Below are 20,699 nucleotides of genomic sequence, written 5' to 3'. Positions count from 1 at the left end.
GACCCTGTGGAAAAACATGAAAACGAAGCTACTGCTCAAATTGGAAGCAGTAGGGATGTAAAAAGAAATAAAAAAAAAAAAATCCAGGCTCCTCTGAGCATGTGTTTTGAAAACAAGCAATGAAGAGGAAAACAAATTTACTATTAAAAAAAAAAATAGTTGGTGGAGCTGATAGTATCCCTTCATGTGCTGCTTGCCTCATGGCGTCACTTTCCTCACAGCTCCTGGCGTGGAAAGGGCAGGTGGTTTTCCAAGAAAGGGTGAGCTGCATGAGGTGATGAGAAATGGACTGTCTTTATCTTTTAATGGACTTTACTTGGGATGAACTTCATTTTTGTAAGTACTTTGATATTCAACAGTGATTTCCTGTGCTATGTTGGTAAGCATTAAGCTGAGGTTCTCGGGTAACTGTCTAGCGTTTGGTGCACTAGAGTTGTTCTTGGTTTTAATGCCTACTCTTCCGAGGTAGAAACAAAGGAATGCAAGGGAGGGGCAGAGTGAAGGCAAAGGTAATACAAACACTGCCTTTACACAGGAAGGTAGAATAGATCAGCTCTTTGAGAACACTAAAATCACGACTTGGCTTCACACACCTGAGTAGGTCATCATTTCTTCTCACCTTCCAAGCACACAGACTTGCTGGTGAAGGTAGGTGGTGTTTGTTTTGAAGACAGCTTGTTTCTAAGGCTTTCTTCTGTTGCTTAGGGTCTAAACTGATGTTTGCTGGTTAAAGCCTGCAAAACGAGGGCACTGAAAAAAGTAAACAATTTGGATTAAGCTTGAACAGTCTCAGAAGTGTTTTGTCCTTGTCCCATGCCCCGATGTTGCACTGCCAACCTACGGTGACAACTTACATGCTGCCTTCAAGTCTAATTGAGTTGTACGGTGAGCTGTCAGTGGTAGACTCTGCCCAGTTCCTTTCTGAGGGAAGAGGTGCTCTGGCATGAGCTTCATGCTTAGTGATCAGCTGTATGTACAGTCTGAAGATGCGGGCTGGCAGGAGAGGGTTTGTTTTGACCACACAGATTTCCTGTCCTCTGCGTCATTCAGGGATGGACACTACTGTGATGTGGTACAGAAACGCACAGAGTGAAGAGTCTGAATCCGTCTTGAGTGAAATCCATCTTCAGCTCAGCATTATGCTCTGTTGGTCTGACTTTGTAGCTGTTCCAAGCTCCCTATAGTTTTAGGCCTCTGGCTTTAGAATGAATAGTTTTATATACTGTCATTTCCAGAGCGGTGATAATGGCTACCTCACAGCAATGACCACATATGGTATGGAAATAATTCCAAATCCAGCTGGTCAGAACAGAGGGGTCCCTCTGTGCATGGGCAAATTCCAGGAGTGGTGTGGGGAATGGTGGGCTTAGTGACTGAGGGAGACGGTTGCCCCTGCCTTGTGCCCTTCTTTCCATTTCCCCTTTGCTTTAGCTCTCTGGCTTCTCTGCTGTTTAGCCCATTGCCTGTCCCGTCTTATGTCCAGGAGCTGCTACAGCCCAGTTAGATGAGGCAGGAAAGCCCACTCAGCAGGAAGTTTTCTCATTCTTTCCCCTTGCAAAGGCTAACATTTTTTGGTCATGTTTCAGGCTGGCCACCTCTGGAACATGCTAGTCAAGAATAAACACATCTAGTCTTAGCTAGTTGGAGTAACACCAGCTCATCTTCAACAGCCTTACCTTTTGGATGATATTAGTCCTATGCATTAGTAGTTTTTCCCCAAAGGTGAGCTGCCAAACTCTCCAAGAGTTGTGACAGGGTGTCAGCGACTCAGCCCCTTCCTTCCTGCGTACGTGGCGAGGCCACAGCTCATTGTAGTGATCCTAGCTCAGCTGCAGGGGATGTGACTCCAGATCGCTTCCCAACCCTTGTTTGTAACAGGCTCTATCCTGAGCAGCACAGTGGTGGCTTTTGCAGGCCCATTATGACTCCGCTTTCCGTTCTCCTTAGCCATCAGCCTGGGTGGGAAATGGGTGGCGAGGAGTGAAATACTGACTTGTTCAGAAACATGGGCAGTTACTGTACCACCTTCTCTTCCTGCACTTTTTATAAAGTAGCGGGCACAAGACAGTTCCTCGCATGGAAATGACTATAAAACACCTTAAGATTCCAGTGAGAAGGAGCAGGATCCCTGCTGTCCATATGGTTACCCAGCTTGAGCTATGATTGTTTTCCCCATAAGCAGCACTTGCCTCAAGTTAATTCATTAATTTAGAAAGGCTAATAGCGATAAAACTAGATAAACCATTGAAAAGTGAAGCGAGAGAAGAATACAGTTCTATTACCAATGCCACACAGAGTCTTGGGTACAGCTATGCCTTCATTTTATAAAAAGAATGTAAGTTCTTCAGTCCAGCACTTTGGGAAAATACCTGTTTTTACTGAATAGCTGCATCAATGTCCTTATTTACAGGAAGAGCATAGACAAAGCTGCACTGAGCCAGAACGAAACTCCAGTGTAATGAGACATAAGATGGAGCTGCACATACCAAATGGGCACTAAAAGAGCGAGCCAGGAATTTTAAAAGACTCTGCATTAGCAACCTAAGTTTTATACAAGCTGTTAACTCCCTTAAAGGTAAATGAAATTCTGTCCGCAGTTGCCATGACTCTTTGACCTGTAACAGTTTTTCTGTGCATATCTGACCTCTTAGTTGCTTTTAAAAACCCTTACAGATAATGAATTTTTAATTAATATCCTGGAGGAAATAATGCTAATATTGCTCCTGTTGTGATGCTGAAATGCTCAATGCTGTCCAAACCATATTATCTAAACAGAAAAATAAGTCACAATGACATACAAAACAATTTTCCGTCCCACAGTTCCGAGACTGAAACTTACTGTTCATACAATCACAGATTTCCTACTGCTCAATTGCTACTATTTCAAAATATAACTTGCTTAAAACTGTTTTTAAGGAGACATTTTTAGTGCATAATCAATGAGTTGAACCCATAGTGTCAAAATTAGATTACTTTGGCAACTGAAAGCCGAAACCCAATTTTGTTTCCTAGAGGAATGACATGAGCTGGAGATCTGGGATTGATTCAGTCCTGTGACCCATGTGAAAAGTCTTCCAGCGCTTCCCCACTGGAGAATCAGCCATTTATAGGATTATTATAAATCACTCTTCCTGATGTGTGTGTCTTTTAACGTTACCAACTTTTTTTTTGATGTGTGTGTATATTGTTGGGGTTTTTTTCTTCTGGGCTCAAGCATTAGTACTTTATGTTGCTTCATACAACCTCATACCTACATTTTTAAGGAAGGAACTGAATAACAAAAGATGAAATAATAACGCAAAATTAAATTAGTCTTTCTCTGCTTTCTCTTCACATTTTTGATACTCTTGCTTCTGATTTCATTACCTTTTCTCTCCTCAAGTGTTTCGTATCTTAATTTTCCTTTTAAAGAAACAGAAATTCTAACTGCACAGGTTTAAGGTGTTCCCTCATATCAGCCCTTTTTCTGAGGTAAGTTCTCCACTGATTTGCCAACAGGCAGGTGTGCACTAAGAAAGCTTCACAAGTCTAATTAAGTAGTTATGGACTTTTGCAAGCATAACTTATTCCCCCTCCAATACCCTTCTCCTACTTACCTGAAAGAGAAGAAAATGCTACTCCTAGGAGCAGGATTTTCCCCAGTGAATTTGCAACTCCACCACTGGGTCAGCCAGGGACCATGCTTCCTCAGGCCCTCAGGTCAGAGCTCTGCAAGACAGTTTCTCATGTAGATATGGCCATGTCGTCCCGTCTGTCCCACCCTTTTCAATCTGATGCAGAGACCTTAGGCATGACATCACTGACATCACTAACATCTTCCCCTTTCATCACATGACTTCTTCATTTAGTTGAATTGGTTTTCATTTGTCATTCCTCCCCACCACAGCAGCAATTCTTGCCAACTTACCTTTCTGGTGACCACTGTACATAAGTAGATGACGCACCTGCTTCTATGCAATTTGAGGCTGGACAAGTGTATACTTCTATATTTGCAACACAAAATAAAGAGACATTCATGGTGGCTATTTGTTTCCCTCTCTGCTAAGTACTCTTTGCGCACAGGTAAGAGGACATTCTCTCTTGCTGAGAAGTGTTGCCAGTCCCAGAGGGGTGACTGCTTGTTCCTTGTTACCACACAAAACTGCCCCATGAACAGTTAACTGCTCTGAGTCTGCCCAGTGCCTTTTGACGCACAATTTTTTGATATACTGTAGGCCATGAACTGAGATTTTTGAGACAGGGCTTACCTCGAAGGAAGCTGTCGAGCTTTGTGTGGATCAGCTTCTAAAGCAAACATAATAGGTTCTGGAACCAAGCTCCAACGTCAGCTTCTAGATGTCTTAGAACCAGTTTTGTTTTAGGAAATATCAGACGCTAAAGACTAAAAGCACAAGAAACACTGAAATAAACAGTTTTTGTCCCTTCCCTAAGGCAATTCTTGAAGAAAAGATATTACTGTCCTGTGACTGAATCACAGTGGATGTCTTTTTTCCTCCAGTCTCGTTTATTTAGTAGCATACACACTTCAGAGTAACAAACACTCAATCAATACAGTCAATGTCAAAAGTGACCATGGTCAGCATTGCATTGTAGTGTTCAGAACGGATGCACTGTGGATGATACAGGCCATTTGATCTCAGTACCGTAACAAATAATAACAACAGCAATACAAAAAAAAATAAAATAGCAAGAGTGCTCTGAGATACTTAAGGGTTTGGTCCAACTCCCATTGAAATATTTCCCTATAATAGGAACTGGATCAGATGTTAAGTGAATTTCCCTCTGCTTTAAAGAAAAAAGAAAAAAAAAAAAAAAAAGAGGGGTTTAAATTTTACCACTTTGGTTACATTTCATCCAAATTTATATCCTTGTGGGGCCCTAGCACCCATCATTTTTAAACCTAGCTGATATATCTTTTTGTGCATTTCTTTCTATATTGCACCTTCCTCCAAAGAATCTCACAGCATCTTGCAAGCAATAACAAAGGACAGCCTCACACCATTCCTGTGAGGTAAGGAGGTACTATTACCATCTGTAAAATGGGAACAAAACTGAGGCCTCGGATACTTGTCCAAGGCCAAAAAAACCCAAGTCACTGATAAAGCTGAGGGACAGAATTCCTACTGCTAGATTCATACAGGAATGCAGCAGCTACAGCAGTAAGTATTGCTGCATCTAACTAGTGAGTTTGAAGACCTCGGTGCCTAAGTCAGAGGTGAGCTGTTCAGCACCAACGTGCCTCTGGGCCAGCACATCTTCCCGTGCTGTGGAAACACATGCTCTCGGTGTCTCCAGAGTGAGGCAATATCTCAGCAGAGGCATTAAAGAACTACACTCTGGGCTTGTATGTGAACAAGTACCTTGGTTATGCCGCATCAGCTCTTCTACGTTACATGCCTGTGCACAGGCACCACGCTGGCCCTCTGGTAAATAGAAGCTTATTCAAGGCAGCTGACCCCTAGTGAAAGAAGGCTACGCTGCTCCCTCACACTAGCATGTAAGTGTACACAGACAGTCACTCTGGGCTATCCCATGCAAATCACGGTACCAAACATACCCTGTGGTAGGTTGCTCATGAGCTCTTTGAGCTCCAGTGCTCAGCTGCAGTCCTCTACTCGCAGTTTGCTAATGAAAAGCTGCCTCCTTTTCTCCTTTCCCATAACAGCAGCAGAAATTGTGGCTTCTTCCCTTCTAATCCCTTCACAAGCCAAAGGGCCATTTAAAAACTAACTTCCTAGAACTATTCATCGTCTAGAATGAGTTTCCAAACAAAGTCTGCTTTAGCAGAGGTTTGCTTTTTTCCCCCTGAACCTTTTCAACAACTGCAGAGGAATGGATCATTCTCCATGTTTTCCCCCACAACCACATACTGCACCCCATCCAGGTGGTAGCAGCGTGTGGGTTTTTTTGAAGCTACTGATACCACATTGCTTCTAGTTCTCCTTTAGAACTGGGCATCACTCTAAAAGTTTGTCTCAAATTCTCAGCTGACATTTGAGCATCAACTTTTACCCTCTAAATCTCCCCTCTAGAAAATAAGAAGTTACACCGGTGCAAAAGATTTACACATGGTAACAGAAGAAAGAAATTTAACTCTGAAGATTACTTAGGCAAACCACTAATGAATTCTATCACCTTAACAGTCTAATTTCTGACTTTTCTAATGTTTTTAATTATTATTATGGTAGGACTGCTTGCAATTGCAGTCTCATAGGAAAGGTAATTCTCCTTAAGCGCTGCTAACCGATGGCTTACCTGTTGGCTGCAGGAAAGGAGGAAGACTTCTTTTTTTTTTTTTCCTTTTAAAATTGTATGAAATTCCCCACAGATTAATTTGTCATCTCATAGCAGTTCAAAAGTTAGAAGGCATCTGGAATGATAATATCTGTGCTCACTGTCACTTAAAAAAGTGTAAACCCTCTGAAAGATCTAAGCAGAAAAATCATTAGCATGCTATCATGAAAATAAAACTGGGAGGCCACAGAAGAAGTCTGAACTTGCAGTGAACTGCAAACATAATTACAAATTCAAACAACTTCTGGTTTAGGATGAAATGTTTCCACATGTCATTACTTCCCACAGAATACCCACTCTATGGCATCTAACTTTTAGGTCACAACTGAGCTTGAATTTTTAATACTGATGCTTTGTTTAGAGGTCATGAAAAAGTTATTAAATCTGACCGATCTCTTTACTACAGTAGCATGTTATCTATAGGAACCCCTTTTAGAAGTTATTTAGGCTCAATTCTAATTACAAATGTTATAGATACATTTCATTCCAGTTCTGTACTCTACAGTCTTTTTTTGCTCATGATCACAATTATTATTCAAATAGCACTGTCCCAAAGCATGGAGTCACCTTGATACATGCTAAAATTCTCAGAATCTCTTCTGAAGACAGGACACGGGCAAAAGACAGCAATTTCGATGTGCGTTACCAGCTTTAGGTGTTGAAAGGGGATTAACAATCAAATAGCAATATAAGCCTTGCCCTCAGTTTGAAAACTGCATCATCATGTTATTTATGTTAAAACCTGGAATGTGAGTGAACATGTGAATACTGATAGTATTTATACTGATAGAATTTAAAGAACTGTTCAAGTGAGTGGAAGCAACCAATAGAGAAGGTATGTGAAGCCATTACAAGAAACCACTTCAGTCTTTCTTGATTTTAACCTAAACACTGTGAACTTTCTGTGGCTGTGCCTGGGCCACAGCAAAAGAAGAATGACTCACAGATACCCCTGCAATTCCCAACGGGGACTAGGGGACGGGATATATTGACATTCCTTCCCCCAAACTGCCCTGAGTTAACAGCTGATACCTTGGAGGAAGGACACCTGGGAATTCTCTCATCATTAGTGTAATGCTGTGAATGCAGAAACATTACCTTCCCGATCGCTGCGCCAGTCTATACGCTGAAGTGGCAGCATCGGATTGGGAAGAGGAATATGGCCAAGGAGAAATGCGCATTAGGAGTCAGTCAAACCATGATCTTAAGAGATCACATTGGTTGCTGGCTACTAGTGCGAGCGTGTGTGTGCACGTGTATAGGGGCTTTGTCTTTAAAAATAAACAAGCCTTGAAAAAAAACCAAAACAACCCTTAGTTCCCTGGTCTGTGTGCGAAAGAGTCATTGCTGATTTTCAGAACTGCAGTTCAGCTGCAAGAGGCCAAACTTGCCAAGGCAGGCACTTCTCCAACAGCCCACCCAGTCTGAAAGTCAGATGTTGTTGGAGACAATAGACTGCTATTCTCTCCCTAGAGTATTTGTAATCTCCTGAGAGGCTACGTAAAAGCAAAGGCTGTTCTTGGATAGAAGAGAATCCGGGCTGGGGTAGGGAAGAAGAAGAACGGTCAACAGCAGTTAGCACATCCAGCCACTACAAACTGCTGTCTCCCTTTACTCCAGATTCTTGTGATTATCACCTGTTTCCACCTTGTGCACACTGTAACACGATGCAGCAGAAGCTGGTGCTCTAACCTATAGTGTACACAGGAGCAAGGAGACTTGGAATTAGGGGGAGAAAAAAAAAAACCACAACACTCTTGCTGGTTTCAAAACTATGCAGTTCCCTGAAAATTGTTATTCCTACCCTGAATCCCCAACCACTTGCTCTGGTTCACTAAGAAGTAATCTGGAGTCCCACCTGTTTGCCAGAAATCAGAATCTTTCTGGTTTACCATACAGATCTCTTGACTCGCGCTGGTGTGTTTCCTGAGTAGGGAGATCTTCATTCTCTGAGGACCAGTCTGAAGTTAGGCTGGTGCAATACAGACCAATCTGGAGTTACTTAGGTTCATAGAGGGCCGATGTAAAGTCGTTTTGATGACTAACTGCTGGGTTCTGGATGCAGCTCCCTCTGCACTGGTGACCTCAGGAGTTTAGAGGGAGTTAAAGGTTTCCTTCTGAGTGATCCCAGTAGAGCAGAAAGTTACAGAGCAGCCCTGCAAGTTTTGTGCCATTCTCAACTCATCTTTCAGTGATGCTTTCCAAGATGCCAATCAAATTGTCCAATCCCAACAAGTACCCATCCTCCCTGTTGCCTTCTTGCCAAGGAATCCTGTGATCCAGTGTCTGCCCATCAGGGAGAAGCGTGGTCTTTCCAAAATCGATCAGCCACACGTTGGCATTCCCAGTGCTATCATGTACAAAAAGTAGTGAACTTCCAACGACCTGGAAGACAGATTGAGATGATGTGGTTAAAAACACATCTTTAGCTCTCCCCCATCACTTAATGCTTCCCACTAAGAAGATGACCTCCTCAGATGACCTTCTCACCTGTGACCCAACAGACCATTGGGCTGCACTCACACATTGACAATTTACGTGCCCGATTTGCATAACCATATCAATTAGTAAGGTATTAATGGGCCTGTAGGTGGCAAAAGGGACCCAGCAGACAAAACGAAGAAAAGCAATTCTCCAGCTCACTTGGCAGCAGGTCTCAATTTGAGCAATTCAGCAAAAGCCAGTGACTACTTTCAAAGAAAGACCATGACCCATGATTAATAAAAATACCTCTACTGAGAGGAGGAAATCAACAACGTAAAACAGAATGTCTGACCTCACAATCTTGAGCTGTAACGAGCAGAACTTACAATGCTAATGATGCCTTCTCCACAGCAAAACAGACAAGGAGAACACACAGAGTGGAATTATACGGTCTTTCAACGTAAATCCAGTACACCAAAGTCATTGTCAAACTACAACCGAATACTACTGTAGCAAACACAAGCTTCCACATTACCATCACACCACAAAGATTCCCACTGGAACACACCAAGATAAGAGAAACCACAGGAAGCTGGTAGTAATAAGCCATTCCCTGCAGTGGCCCAGAGCTGTAAGTGCTGGGATGTTATAAAGATGGGAGGATTTATTATTCCTCAGGTGGTTTAATCTTCTGTATCATTGTGATGGAGGCTTTGAGGTATCTATGTTGTTAACATATATTAGTTTTTTTTCTACTACAAACTCCTTACTAGTACAGCAGGCTATTCTGAAGTACATCTGAAGGACCAAGCAAAGCAGCAACGCACCCACACAGCATTACACTCACTGCTCACCTCGTGTCGCTTGAAGAAGTCTGAGGATTCAAGAATTATATGAATTTCCTGCAGACGCTTGAGGTATTTTTTCTGGAGGAAGAGGAGGAAAAAAACAAACCGTAAACACTGAAGTAAAGAATGAATGAAGATACTCTGTTTACAAGAGTCAATATAACGAAGAGATCATGTTACTTTTAGGCTAGAGGCCCTTCAAAGCAACAGGTTCATCATTTGAAAATCAAACTGAAAACACACTTTAACAGGCTTTCATAGTGAATGAACAGACTGGAGTGTCTCTGCTGCGTGTGTCACACTGAGCTTACTTACCTGGCTTGCTTTGGATGCAGTGAGATAGCATCTGGCTGCACACCTTCTGCATCCCCCCCCCCTTTTTTTTTTCTTTTTAATAAAGATGAAAAAGTTTCAAGCAATTAAAAATCTTTCAGTTCTCCGCAGTGAAAAGGGAATTAAATTGTGTTAGACAAGGAGCTTCAACCATGCTGAAGCAGCACACAGGAATTGCTCTTGAGGCTAATCTCACACACAGGAGCACAGCCAGCCACCAGTCTCACTTCCTGCCCCCATCCTCTGGTTTTATCCTCTCCAGACTGAATTCCCAAATCACAAGTTTTCCTGCCAACACAATCCTTGCTTAGACACCATCTATGCATCTCTGATGCATCTAACGCTCATGGTCAAAGCTGACTGCAAGCCATAAGTTACCTCGAGTGACATTTTGCTAGCGTGAGGAACTTGAGCTGAACTCCTGGCAAGAGCTGCCAGAACTGGTCTCAGCCAAATACTTCTCACAGCCCACCAAGTCCCCACGCCCACTCCACCTGCTGAGAGGGACTGGGAGTCCAAACCATTTTCTTCCTTGACAGTTTCATTGATCTTTCTTGTACCAGAGGACACGTGGCGCTGAAGCATGTTCATTGGGTCAAAGATCAGTGAACCCGAAGAGTTCAGACTCACCAGAATAGTTGTGTTGCCCTCAATGAATTCCACAAAAACCTGTAGAACTTGCTCCTGTGTCTTCGTAGTTTTGAAGTTTGTGTTACATGTTCCATCCGCCTTCTGCGCAAAAACACACAAAGACATGAGATGATTTTAATACACACGTATCATTCCCTTCATCAGTCAATCCTCTTGAACCACGAGCAGCTCAGCTCTCGCTAACCAGATGAAAGCCAGTAGTTGAACAGGAAGAGAGCAGATAAGCCAAGCAAGAAGTGGAGAAAAGACAGAAAAGCTGATTGGATAACTTTAAATGGCACTGCATTTCCTGTTGAGTGCAGTTGAAAAAAACCCCAAACTCATGGTATTGCCAGCTTGCAGGAGGGTTTTCTCATGTCAGTAGTAATAGTAGTACAAAGTTCAATGGGGCAAACCACAGTGACCTCTTTGGTTGTCCTCTCACCTAGCTTGGCGCAGTCAAACCCTGGCTGCGGGTGTAAGGGGACATTTTCAAACCCAGTACTAGTCACTTTTGTTTGGTTTTATTATTATTTTTGTTTTTCAATAGGGAAATCAAAGCATTGTGATTAAGACTCAGTTCCCAATATAACTTTGCACATTAATGTGACCCAGAAGTCACTAGTTGCAGCCAAGAACAACTCGGGATTTGCCATGCTAGGAATGACAATTGCTAGCAGTGGCAAAACAGGTGTGTGAATTTTGGCAAGGGAGAGTGCATGCTTGTATCCGACTGGGTCCTGGAGAAATTCAGAGTATTTTTGTGCTAGCGGTACGACTCACCATCCATTCAGCAGCATCCTGCTACTGAAAAACCAATTCATTTCATGTGCTGGTAGTGACCGGTTCATGTTTGTGGGGCTACAAGTAAGAGCAGTGCACGAATCAGAGATATCTGTTCAACACAGACTATATGAATATGCATTTCTCCAAGAACATCCCTGTTGCTTCAAGAGAAACAGCTACGAGCTTTTAGGACTCACATGTAAAATAGTCGGTAGCCTGTATACGCTAAAAGCCTGCAAGATTATCAAACGGTATTCCTCTCCATCGTATCAGTCCAACAAAGTACCTCATCTCCATTGTAAGACTAAATCAACAAGTCATCAAAATGTGTTCCCTCCCACATGTTAAAAGTCACTGCACCAAAACTGGGTAAATTCGGTCCCAGCCTCAGTAGGTGAAACACTATTTACTCCACAGCAGAACTCAGCCCCTAGTATATACATAAAAAAACCTGATAACGCTAAATTTCCAGATTTATCATGCAAGAGACTGAACTGACTGAATGGCAAAGCCATGCAGAACAGCCTCCCACCTACCAGACTTTCTAGCAGCAGAATAAACAGAATCTTATTCCAAGGCCGTGGGCCAGATACAAGTGTGGCATGTCAGCCTGATGAGATGTGTAAGTTATGCAAGTGAAGTTCAGCAGGTAGGCAGTGAAAGTTAGGAGCCATCTGATCTGATGTATGATAATATTCAGCAGCACGTAGAAATTTGGAATGCTGTCTGATGCTTCGTACCTCTTCACTGGAGTAAGGTTGTTTTAAAAATAATTTCTCCCGGTGCCCCAAATCCCCGAGCAAAGTCTGGAATAGCTGCTGTGTGTTCCCTTTTCGTCCTTTTTTTTTTTTTTTGTCTGGACAGACTAATTGCTTGCCTCCCTGTTGTTTAGAAACACTTTTACGATTTTGCTCCTTTGCAGTGGCTGGCAGGAAACCTAACTGCTGCCTGACTTCACTTACTGTAAACAACATCCAGATTTTGAAGGGCACCATCCCTCATATTCCATACCAGGTCCTTGCACCAACTCTGGATGTACCTGATCCCCAGGAGGCACTTGCTTGACTCTCTCCTTGAAGTCATACCCATGTCAGGGCCTCCACACACATTCCTGCACAGCAGAGCAGTTCATCACACAGTGCAGCTAGTGGGTCACGTGCAGCACTTCTCATTAGTGACACGGCTAGCAGGAGGGCAGGTGTGGCTACTCCATAAAATAGTGCTACCTATATTAACCTGTGTGGTCTTGCTCAGATTCCTCTGCAGACTTCCCTTAACAGGCTCTGGGTTAAAGTCGTGACCTAAATGGATTCACAAAGATTTATGAATCCAATCTGGTGTCCTCCTGGAAAAATGGCTGATCTACAGCTCCCTGATCTACAGCTAAAGGAATGGTTGACAAAGGATGAAGTAACTTCCCAAACTGCACAGAGAGTCAGTGACAGAATGGGAAGCCAGAACTCCTGATTCTCAGCCCCATGCATTTCTGCTCTGCAAAACTATTAATGTTGCAGAGACGCTGTTTGTGATGTCTGGCCTTCAGACAGCCCCTTCCAGAGAGGAAAACTGCATCCTGAATCTGGCAGGCACAAGTCAGGTGCCAGATGTAAGGAAACCCAATGGCTCCAACTATTTTTGATAAGAGGAAGAGGAACAAATGCCATAATTGAACCTGGCCTGGTTTCAGAAATAGGGAAGCGAGGCAAGGAAAAGAGATGGATCAACCTAAAGAAAAAAAGGCACCCACTAATGAAGGAGGACTGCGTATGGTGAATCAGATCTCACTTACTGGAAGCCACTTCACAGAAGGGTTTCTATGATTTCAGTTTCTTTGCTCCTGCCTGTTATTCCAGCAGCCACAGGGCAGGAACAACCAAACCCAACCTAGCTAACTCCAAGAGTTATCAGTGCACTCAGGGAGAACAACCCCTTTTTCCCCATCAACCACTAGCTGGCACCACAGATCCTTACAGGCTCTCCTCTCAAAATGGGAATCTATGCAGCAAGGCTTTGCTTTTCTGCAAATATACAGACTGGATGTACAGTTCAGCTACAGTGAAACAGTGTAGGGAGTGCTGATTAGCTGTATTGCTCGAACAACACACTTTGTCACCATTTCTTCATGTAAAAAAATACGGGAACACCTACATCCCTCATAACAGCACAGGGAGACAGAGGAAAAGGTAACTCCAAAGTACCTGCAGTACTCCAAAGCATTTCTGCCCTTAATAAAAGATTAAGTATTTGTGTCCTGTTTTGCACAGTTAGAGCATTGTCTCAACAGAGGGAATTATCATGCAGTTGGTGTGCCCTACTGCTCCTACCCACCTCTGATAACCAGCCAAACCACAATGAACAAGCCAGGGGGTTTTACTGGAGCTCCTCTGTGCTCCCTTAGCTCAGCCGCTCTCCAGGACTCAACATAGATCCGTAAGTCTTCTAAGAACATATAGAAAAGGTCTCAAGATCATCTAGGTTTCTGATTCCATTACACAGAGCAGCCAAAGACCTAAGTGGTATAGGAATAAAATGGGTATCTTTGATAACACAATTAGATGGCTAAAGGGTAAGACAGGAAGCGTCTTGACTGGAGTGGAACCAGATCATCTACCACCCAGACAGCTCCTGTGTGAGGATGCCTGTGTGTAACAGCCAGGAGTGGGTGGCACAGCATAAAGGAGCCAGCACAGCATGAGCTGGAAGCCCTAGTTCCTGTATCACAGCAGGAAAACCCGTGAATGAGGAAGGGAGAAGACAACACAGGGAAGCAGAGAAGAAAGGGGTGTTTAAAGAGCCTCTGCTCATCAGCATCACCCTCTTTCATCCTTTTCTTCTTCCTACGGGCTTGAACTATGAAACAGAAGCAAAACTCATCCAGATTATTTTATTTTTGGTTGTTTTGGCTTTATTCCAGCTCCATCTATACCAGATATTGTAATATACTTAGAAGGAAAAGGGATTTCCTCAATCCCAAGAATATCTAAGCTAAAGCTTTTAGCATGCCTTGCACATAGGCATAACTGGAACAAAAAAACCACTTTACTGTGATTCACTTGAAATAAATATGAATCATTTCTGGAAAAAAAAAGTAATGTCATGGGGAGAGGCAGTTATTTCTTCAGTTCGGAATTCCTCGTTTTCATTGTATCTACTCTGTGTACCTGCTTGGGTTCTTCCTGCAATGTCTCTGTGGCTGAGCCAAGTATGGCTGACATTCATTTGATGTTTAACTCCATTGACAATACTCTGTTAAAACTACTATGAATGTTTTAAAACCACAATACACCAAAATCCGTGGTTTTAATTAGTGCATTTTCACATAATCCTTCGGAAAACCTGGCTACTGATGTGCATTAACTTTTTGATTAATCAGCAAATCAAAGTTCTGTCTCCATGAACAGGCAGAAGTGAAACTATTACCTTAATCCCTTCAATCCTGAAGCCCAGGTTGGCACTGGAGCTGATGGTTTCCCTCCACTGCATGTATCGGGGTTTGGTGACAGCATGCTGGGCATTCTCTTCAGCTGTGGGAGCAAGAGGATCCACTTCAATCATTTTCTTGTACATGTCCTTACGCAGCTTTGGTTTCTCACGGGCCTTAGTCAACTCTTCCTCCAAGTACGTCCTGCAAAAACATCACATCCCAACAAAACCGTAAGGACTCCCCAGACATTTCTTTTTTACAATTTATAACCTGCCCTCAAGAAGTGTCAACCAGGAAAATTGTTATCACCACCCCAGCTTTGCACATGGGGAAACTAAAGAACATAGACTAATGATTGCACAGGCACATTTAGCGAAACAGTTGCAGGAATCGGGAGTTGTGTCATTCACTGCTTGTTCTAACTATACCTTTACTTACTGTTACACGTCATCGTCATGGCCTGCTTACAGAATGGGAGAAAGCCGAATTCCTACTCTGCCATGAAACAACTGTATTTTCAGAGGACAGTCGGGAGAGATCACTTACAGCAATTAAGACTGCTGAAGTCTTACTGTCTTCTCTCTCCTCATGTGTGATTATTTATTTTTTTTAGGCCTCAGAAAGCAATTAAGGTTTTACTTAATGCATCAGACAGCGAAAGACAGAATCCCACTTCATATAGTAAAAATGAAAGAGTAAAGCAGATTATCTGAGCAGCTCCAAACCAGGAAAGGTAACTAAGAACAGGAAGGTCAAAGGTGACAAACCTTCCACATGTTGCTGTTATCACTCAACCTGTTAATCTGGTAGCCATTAGAAAAGCACTATCCATGTTTTAAACATTCCACCGGACTTCCCTCTCTCCACAAAGCTTGCATTTTGTCAGGCACCTGGAGCGTACTTTCTTCATCACAGTGCATTAAATCAGGCTGGTGTTCAGGAGATGCTGTCACTCATTACCAGAATGTCACCTATTCTGAATAAAATATATACTGCTGCAAATATTTCTCCTCTTTCTTCTGGGCATACCAGTGCTACACATTTCTACTCTGATTTAGCTGACAATTCACTTAAGCTTCTGCACCTATTTGAAAAGGCTTGTCTGCACTCCTGTAAGTTGAGTAACTCATTTATGACAGTAATTCTTGAGCATCTGAGCTGGCAGCCAGAAGATTACTATGACAGTTCATACCTTTCTGTACTGTTACTCCAGGCTCTCAACAGATTCCTGATCTATTTGTTACGCTTAGATAACATTTTTGAAGTTTTCCTTTCAATCACAGACAAGAAAAGAAAGTGAGGATCTGGAGAACAAGGCAATAGCATCATGGAAATCTCAGAGTAGGGAAAAACAAAGGTCAGTCCTGGGCAGATGGTCAAGTCTTTCTTTACAAAAAAAGATCAATACCAGCGAAGACTCATTCAAGCGTTGGAAATGGGCTTTCACACTGTTATTCAGTCACTCACATTTGGAGATGGGAATTTCACTCTTTGTGGGGTTTTTTGAATCACTGCATATGCAAAGATTAAATGAACTGGCAGTGAATGAATAATTTAATTTTTTCCCCCCCATGTATTATCAGGCCACTGCAGAGAAACTTTGTCTTAACTCACCCCTGAAAATATCTTGATATGGATAGTTTTTGAGGCTATAGATCAGTCAGTTTACAGAATCCATGTACAGTCAGGCAACAATGGGACGTACTCTCCTCAGCTTGTCCAAGGCGACTGCCAAGCCAACAACAGGTTGCCTGGTCTCAATCCCAATGCTCCAAAAACGTTACCAAACTTGTCCAGACAAAGCATGCCACATCCCCCCGCCCCTTCCCCCACTTCCTTCAAATACATTTGGGTTAGAAAGCACTTTTTCTTTCAGGTACCCCACCTGATCCCCATCTTGCAGTCCATCACGCAAGGCCCTTCAAAATCAGTAAGCAAGTCATCCAGCTGAATGTAGCTCTCGCCATCTCTCTCCACCACACCATGGAAGCAAGGGACACAGGAGCGTAGCGGGTCTTTCATCAATCGCTCAAAACACTCCTTTTCATTCTCTGAGAAGCGTTTGAGAATCTTCCCACTATCAGCTGCCTTGAAACTCCCTAAAAAAAGAAAATCAAACACATGCTGACAAGACTGATCTGCAAAAAGAAAAACACCTTCCCCCACCACTCCAGCTTCATCTACCTCAGCCTCATGGCACCAGTTAAAGATTTCCCCTGAACAGAAAAGATAACATGCTTTTCATAAAAAATAAAACACCCAGGACAAACAGAGCCATTGGCAGCGAAAGTCCATTTGGATACATTCCCATGTCAGAATTTATAGCTTTAAGGAACGTAGCTGCTCAAGGCAATCATGTTTTTTTCTCTGTGCTAAACTCTTTGTTAGGATATCAAACACTACTATGCTTATTAAAATGCACAGGAAGAAGCCTCGAGCCAGAACTGATTAATCCTCTGACAGGCTATTTTAAAGCTGCAGTGTTGGCTTTGTCCTTAATCCTCACACAGGGTACACCTGCCGAGTGCGTACGCACCGCAGCAGTATGGTCAATCAGTGATCGTTAAACAGCCACAAACAGGCCAGAAGCCAAGCACTGCCCTTTCTGCGCGCACACACACACATGCACGCTGTGACCGCGCATGCCTGTACCTCCAGGTACTGCCTCTCCTCCAGTGCCCTGCTAGTCTGCAGGGACAGCCTGTAGTGCAATTGCTTTTTTTACAACCCTGTGTCTGAACGGTACCCAGTACAAATGACAGTCTGCGTAAGCCGAGATTGGCAGTAATTAGACTCCAGCTGCGGAAGTCGCTCTCCTGTCCCGCAACCTGCCAATAACGTCTGAGGAAAGTACAGGTTTCATTCAGAAGTACCTTTTAATCTACATGACATAAAATAAACACTAAAGTAGGAGCTCAACTTTTATCACAGCAGGATCCTTCAGCCATTGCAAACTGGTTCTTCTCTGACAAATCCTATACTGCCTTAGCACAAGGGCAAGGGTGGTGATGGCCCAGGTTTTAGTTTAGAAAAAACTTGTCATATCAGAGAAGAACAGCTGCAAAAATGATAGACTAAATGCAAACACAGCACACTATCTAAAGCAAAGCGGAGCAGTATCTCTCCTCACCTTCTAGAAAACTCTTAACCCTACTCCTCCACCCTACTACACAAGGCTCCAAAAGGCTTGCGATTACACGACCAGTGAGTGCACCACTCCACACAGATCAAGCCAACACCACACACACTGTGATAAAACCTGCAATTAGACTGGGTCATCTTGGCACTCTACGTGATACAAGCCAGCCCCAGCAACACCACTAAGCAAAATGCAGCTACTCAATTTCTAGGGCTAAATAAATTTCTCTGCACAGCTTTGGAGTGCATCATATTAGTGGATTAGCATATAAAGAGGTGGTTCAGGTACTGCATTAAAGCACGATGCAGCGTAGGTGCCTGCCCACATGTGTACTAATAAACCCTGCACAAGAACTTTAGGAACAAGGGCTGCATAGGAATTAAACGAAGCACGAGAGAAGCAAACCTGGTAACTTCTCTTTGATGTTTTTTTTTTTGTCTTACCAATGAAACAAAGCCTACATAGGAGCACACTTACCAACTTCCACAGACATAAAACTCGAACCAGCCAGCTGAGCTTTTCCCTGCACTCATACAGTGACCAATGACAGACTCGTGATGCAAACACCTGCTCAGCATGTCAATTTTCACCAGAACACACTTACTTTCAGATGAGGGGTTTGGGGTCGGTATTAGAAACACTGTCCTTGCCAGAGCTGAGGCATATACAGGCATGGACAGTAATCCTTCCCACTAGGGAAGTAACGTATTGGCTACTCAGTCAGGAAAGATGATACCATACCACAACCAACAGCAACAGATGGGCTAGGGCTTCAACTCCACAGACCCTCTTGTTTCTCTCCAACACGTATTTTACATATACCACCTTACAAGGATGCATTGGGACCCTGGCTCTTCCCCAGAGTCTAACCATTCCTTCCTTGCTCATCTCATCGTTCAGGTATATCACTCCCCCTTCCCTATCTCCACCACAACTGAAGAAAACATGTTCTAGTTGACAGATTCACATGATATTGCCCGCTTCCTTTTACCTGAAGAAAGGAAACAGAGAAACACTGTTTTCCTTGCTGCTGCCACCCCCGCTCCAGAGACAAACACATTGAAGAGATCCATCTCACCTGTATGCCCAGCCAGCTGCACCCATGAGTAGCGTTTCTTGAAGGGGCTGATGACTGGTAAGTTAACCATGGTTTTAATTGTATGCCATGCCTTTTTCTGGAATACAAAGAAAAGAAATATTGAGCTGGGCAAAAGCTGAAATCCTGACATGTCATAAACCTACCACATAGCTTCATGCACATTGAATTGTTCCTCACTAATTTGTAAGTGCTGAAAGGTGGAACCACAAAACAGACACAACGATCATCATTGGAAAAACACACACATAAAACCAAGAATGAATAAATCCTTAAATATAACGCCCTATCATCCACAAGAAAGCTGCCTGCAAGAAATTTAAAAAAAAAAAAGTGTCACTGCACGTCACAGGCCTGTTCTTAGCCACACCTGACCCTCCCGTGTCTGAGTCATGCAGTATGCGGAAAGCAGATGCTGAACACACACTTATGCACATTTAAGTTTCCATGAGACACGAACATAAGCTGTTTGCCACTGTCAGCAACACTTCCTTTCCCAGAGAACTTCAGCATCACCTCATGATTAACGGCTCTCTCGGAGTCAGCGGGTGAGTCTTACTGTGCCAGACGCATAGAAACTGCATCTATAGTTGGACACAGAGGTCTCTCACCACCCACTGACAATGTGCTGTAGAAACTATCCCCAGGTCACGGATTTTCCTGCTCCCTCCCCTCTTTCCCAATCTCGTTACTTTTTAACGAAGCCGGGCATTCCTCTGGCTACCTTTGGCTGCCACACAGTGCAGCTGTCTGGATACCCCTGCAGGCAGACAGGGAAACAGAGCAGCTGCTCCCCAAGAGCAGCCGAGTGCTCTGTCCCAAAGGCAGAAAGAAAAAAAAATTTAAAAAAGTAAAAAAAAAAAAAAAAAAAAAAAGTAGAACGTGAAAAAGTCTTGTGCTCTGGAACTGAAACCCGGCTGAGAGAGAACCACAGCCCACCAGCATTCACATTACACTCTGAGGGATCCCAAAGTGCCTTACAAACAAGGACCGCAGGCTCTTTTCTTCTGTCACTAGGACATGATACCCTACTGGAGAAAAAAAATGGAGCTGCACAGGACTTGTGGACAACCATTTAGCGCTGAGGGTGTTTTGCTGAGATCAAGTGTAGTTGGAGATTAGGCTGCATTTACAGAAGTACTTATCAACAGCCTAACTGGGATTCACCAAAATCAATAGGAGGCATTGATTTCACTGAAAGTGGGTTTAGATCATTGCTCAACACCTGAAAAATCCACCTTCAAAACAACCAGGTCTTCTCTAGCAGGGATAGTGATCTGACAGTTTAGGTGCTTAGGATACCTGGGTTTTATTGTCTTCTACACTATACTTCTACAGAAGTGAAAAATACAAAAAATGAAATTGCAGGCAACGATACACAGGCAAAACATAGCTCTCCAGACCACACTCTGACTCGCCAATCCTTCCCAAAACTTGTTCACTTATACCACGTTTCTTATAAGGTATCCTCGAGCAACGATGGTCACCATGTGAGGTCAAAACCCAGTGGCTATCTCAGAATGTATTAAGAGGATATGTGAACTCACAGATGCAAGTGATCTTTCTTTTAAGGATTTGTCTTCACAAGAAAGTTCTAAGTTATCCTGAAAATTAAAGGGACATAACAAAATAATCACCATATGAACATACTTATTCTGAAATAAGATTGCTTCTTCCTATTTAGCCTCGCTAAACAGCGACTTGGCTCTATCACAGAGGTAGCTG

General features: G+C 43.1%; 1 protein-coding gene across 1 annotated transcript in view; it reads right to left on the bottom strand.

Annotated features, from left to right (window-relative positions):
• Positions 1 to 6,304: 6,304 nt before the first annotated feature.
• The window catches only part of ITPKA (inositol-trisphosphate 3-kinase A), a 39,510-nt gene continuing 25,115 nt past the window's right edge, over positions 6,305 to 20,699 (bottom strand). Inside the window, exons 2-8 of the mRNA XM_074149547.1 lie at positions 18,957 to 19,053; positions 16,625 to 16,838; positions 14,736 to 14,940; positions 10,530 to 10,631; positions 9,573 to 9,644; positions 8,153 to 8,679; positions 6,305 to 6,370 (exon numbers count right to left, since the gene is read on the bottom strand). Of these exons, the coding sequence (XP_074005648.1) occupies positions 8,476 to 8,679; positions 9,573 to 9,644; positions 10,530 to 10,631; positions 14,736 to 14,940; positions 16,625 to 16,838; positions 18,957 to 19,053 (894 nt within the window). The 3' untranslated portion in view covers positions 6,305 to 6,370; positions 8,153 to 8,475. The remainder of the gene's footprint in view (positions 6,371 to 8,152; positions 8,680 to 9,572; positions 9,645 to 10,529; positions 10,632 to 14,735; positions 14,941 to 16,624; positions 16,839 to 18,956; positions 19,054 to 20,699) is intronic.

The sequence above is a fragment of the Numenius arquata genome, chromosome 6 (assembly GCF_964106895.1).
Source record: "Numenius arquata chromosome 6, bNumArq3.hap1.1, whole genome shotgun sequence".
Classification (NCBI taxonomy): domain Eukaryota; kingdom Metazoa; phylum Chordata; class Aves; order Charadriiformes; family Scolopacidae; genus Numenius; species Numenius arquata.
This window is presented reverse-complemented; position numbering and strand designations above follow the sequence as displayed.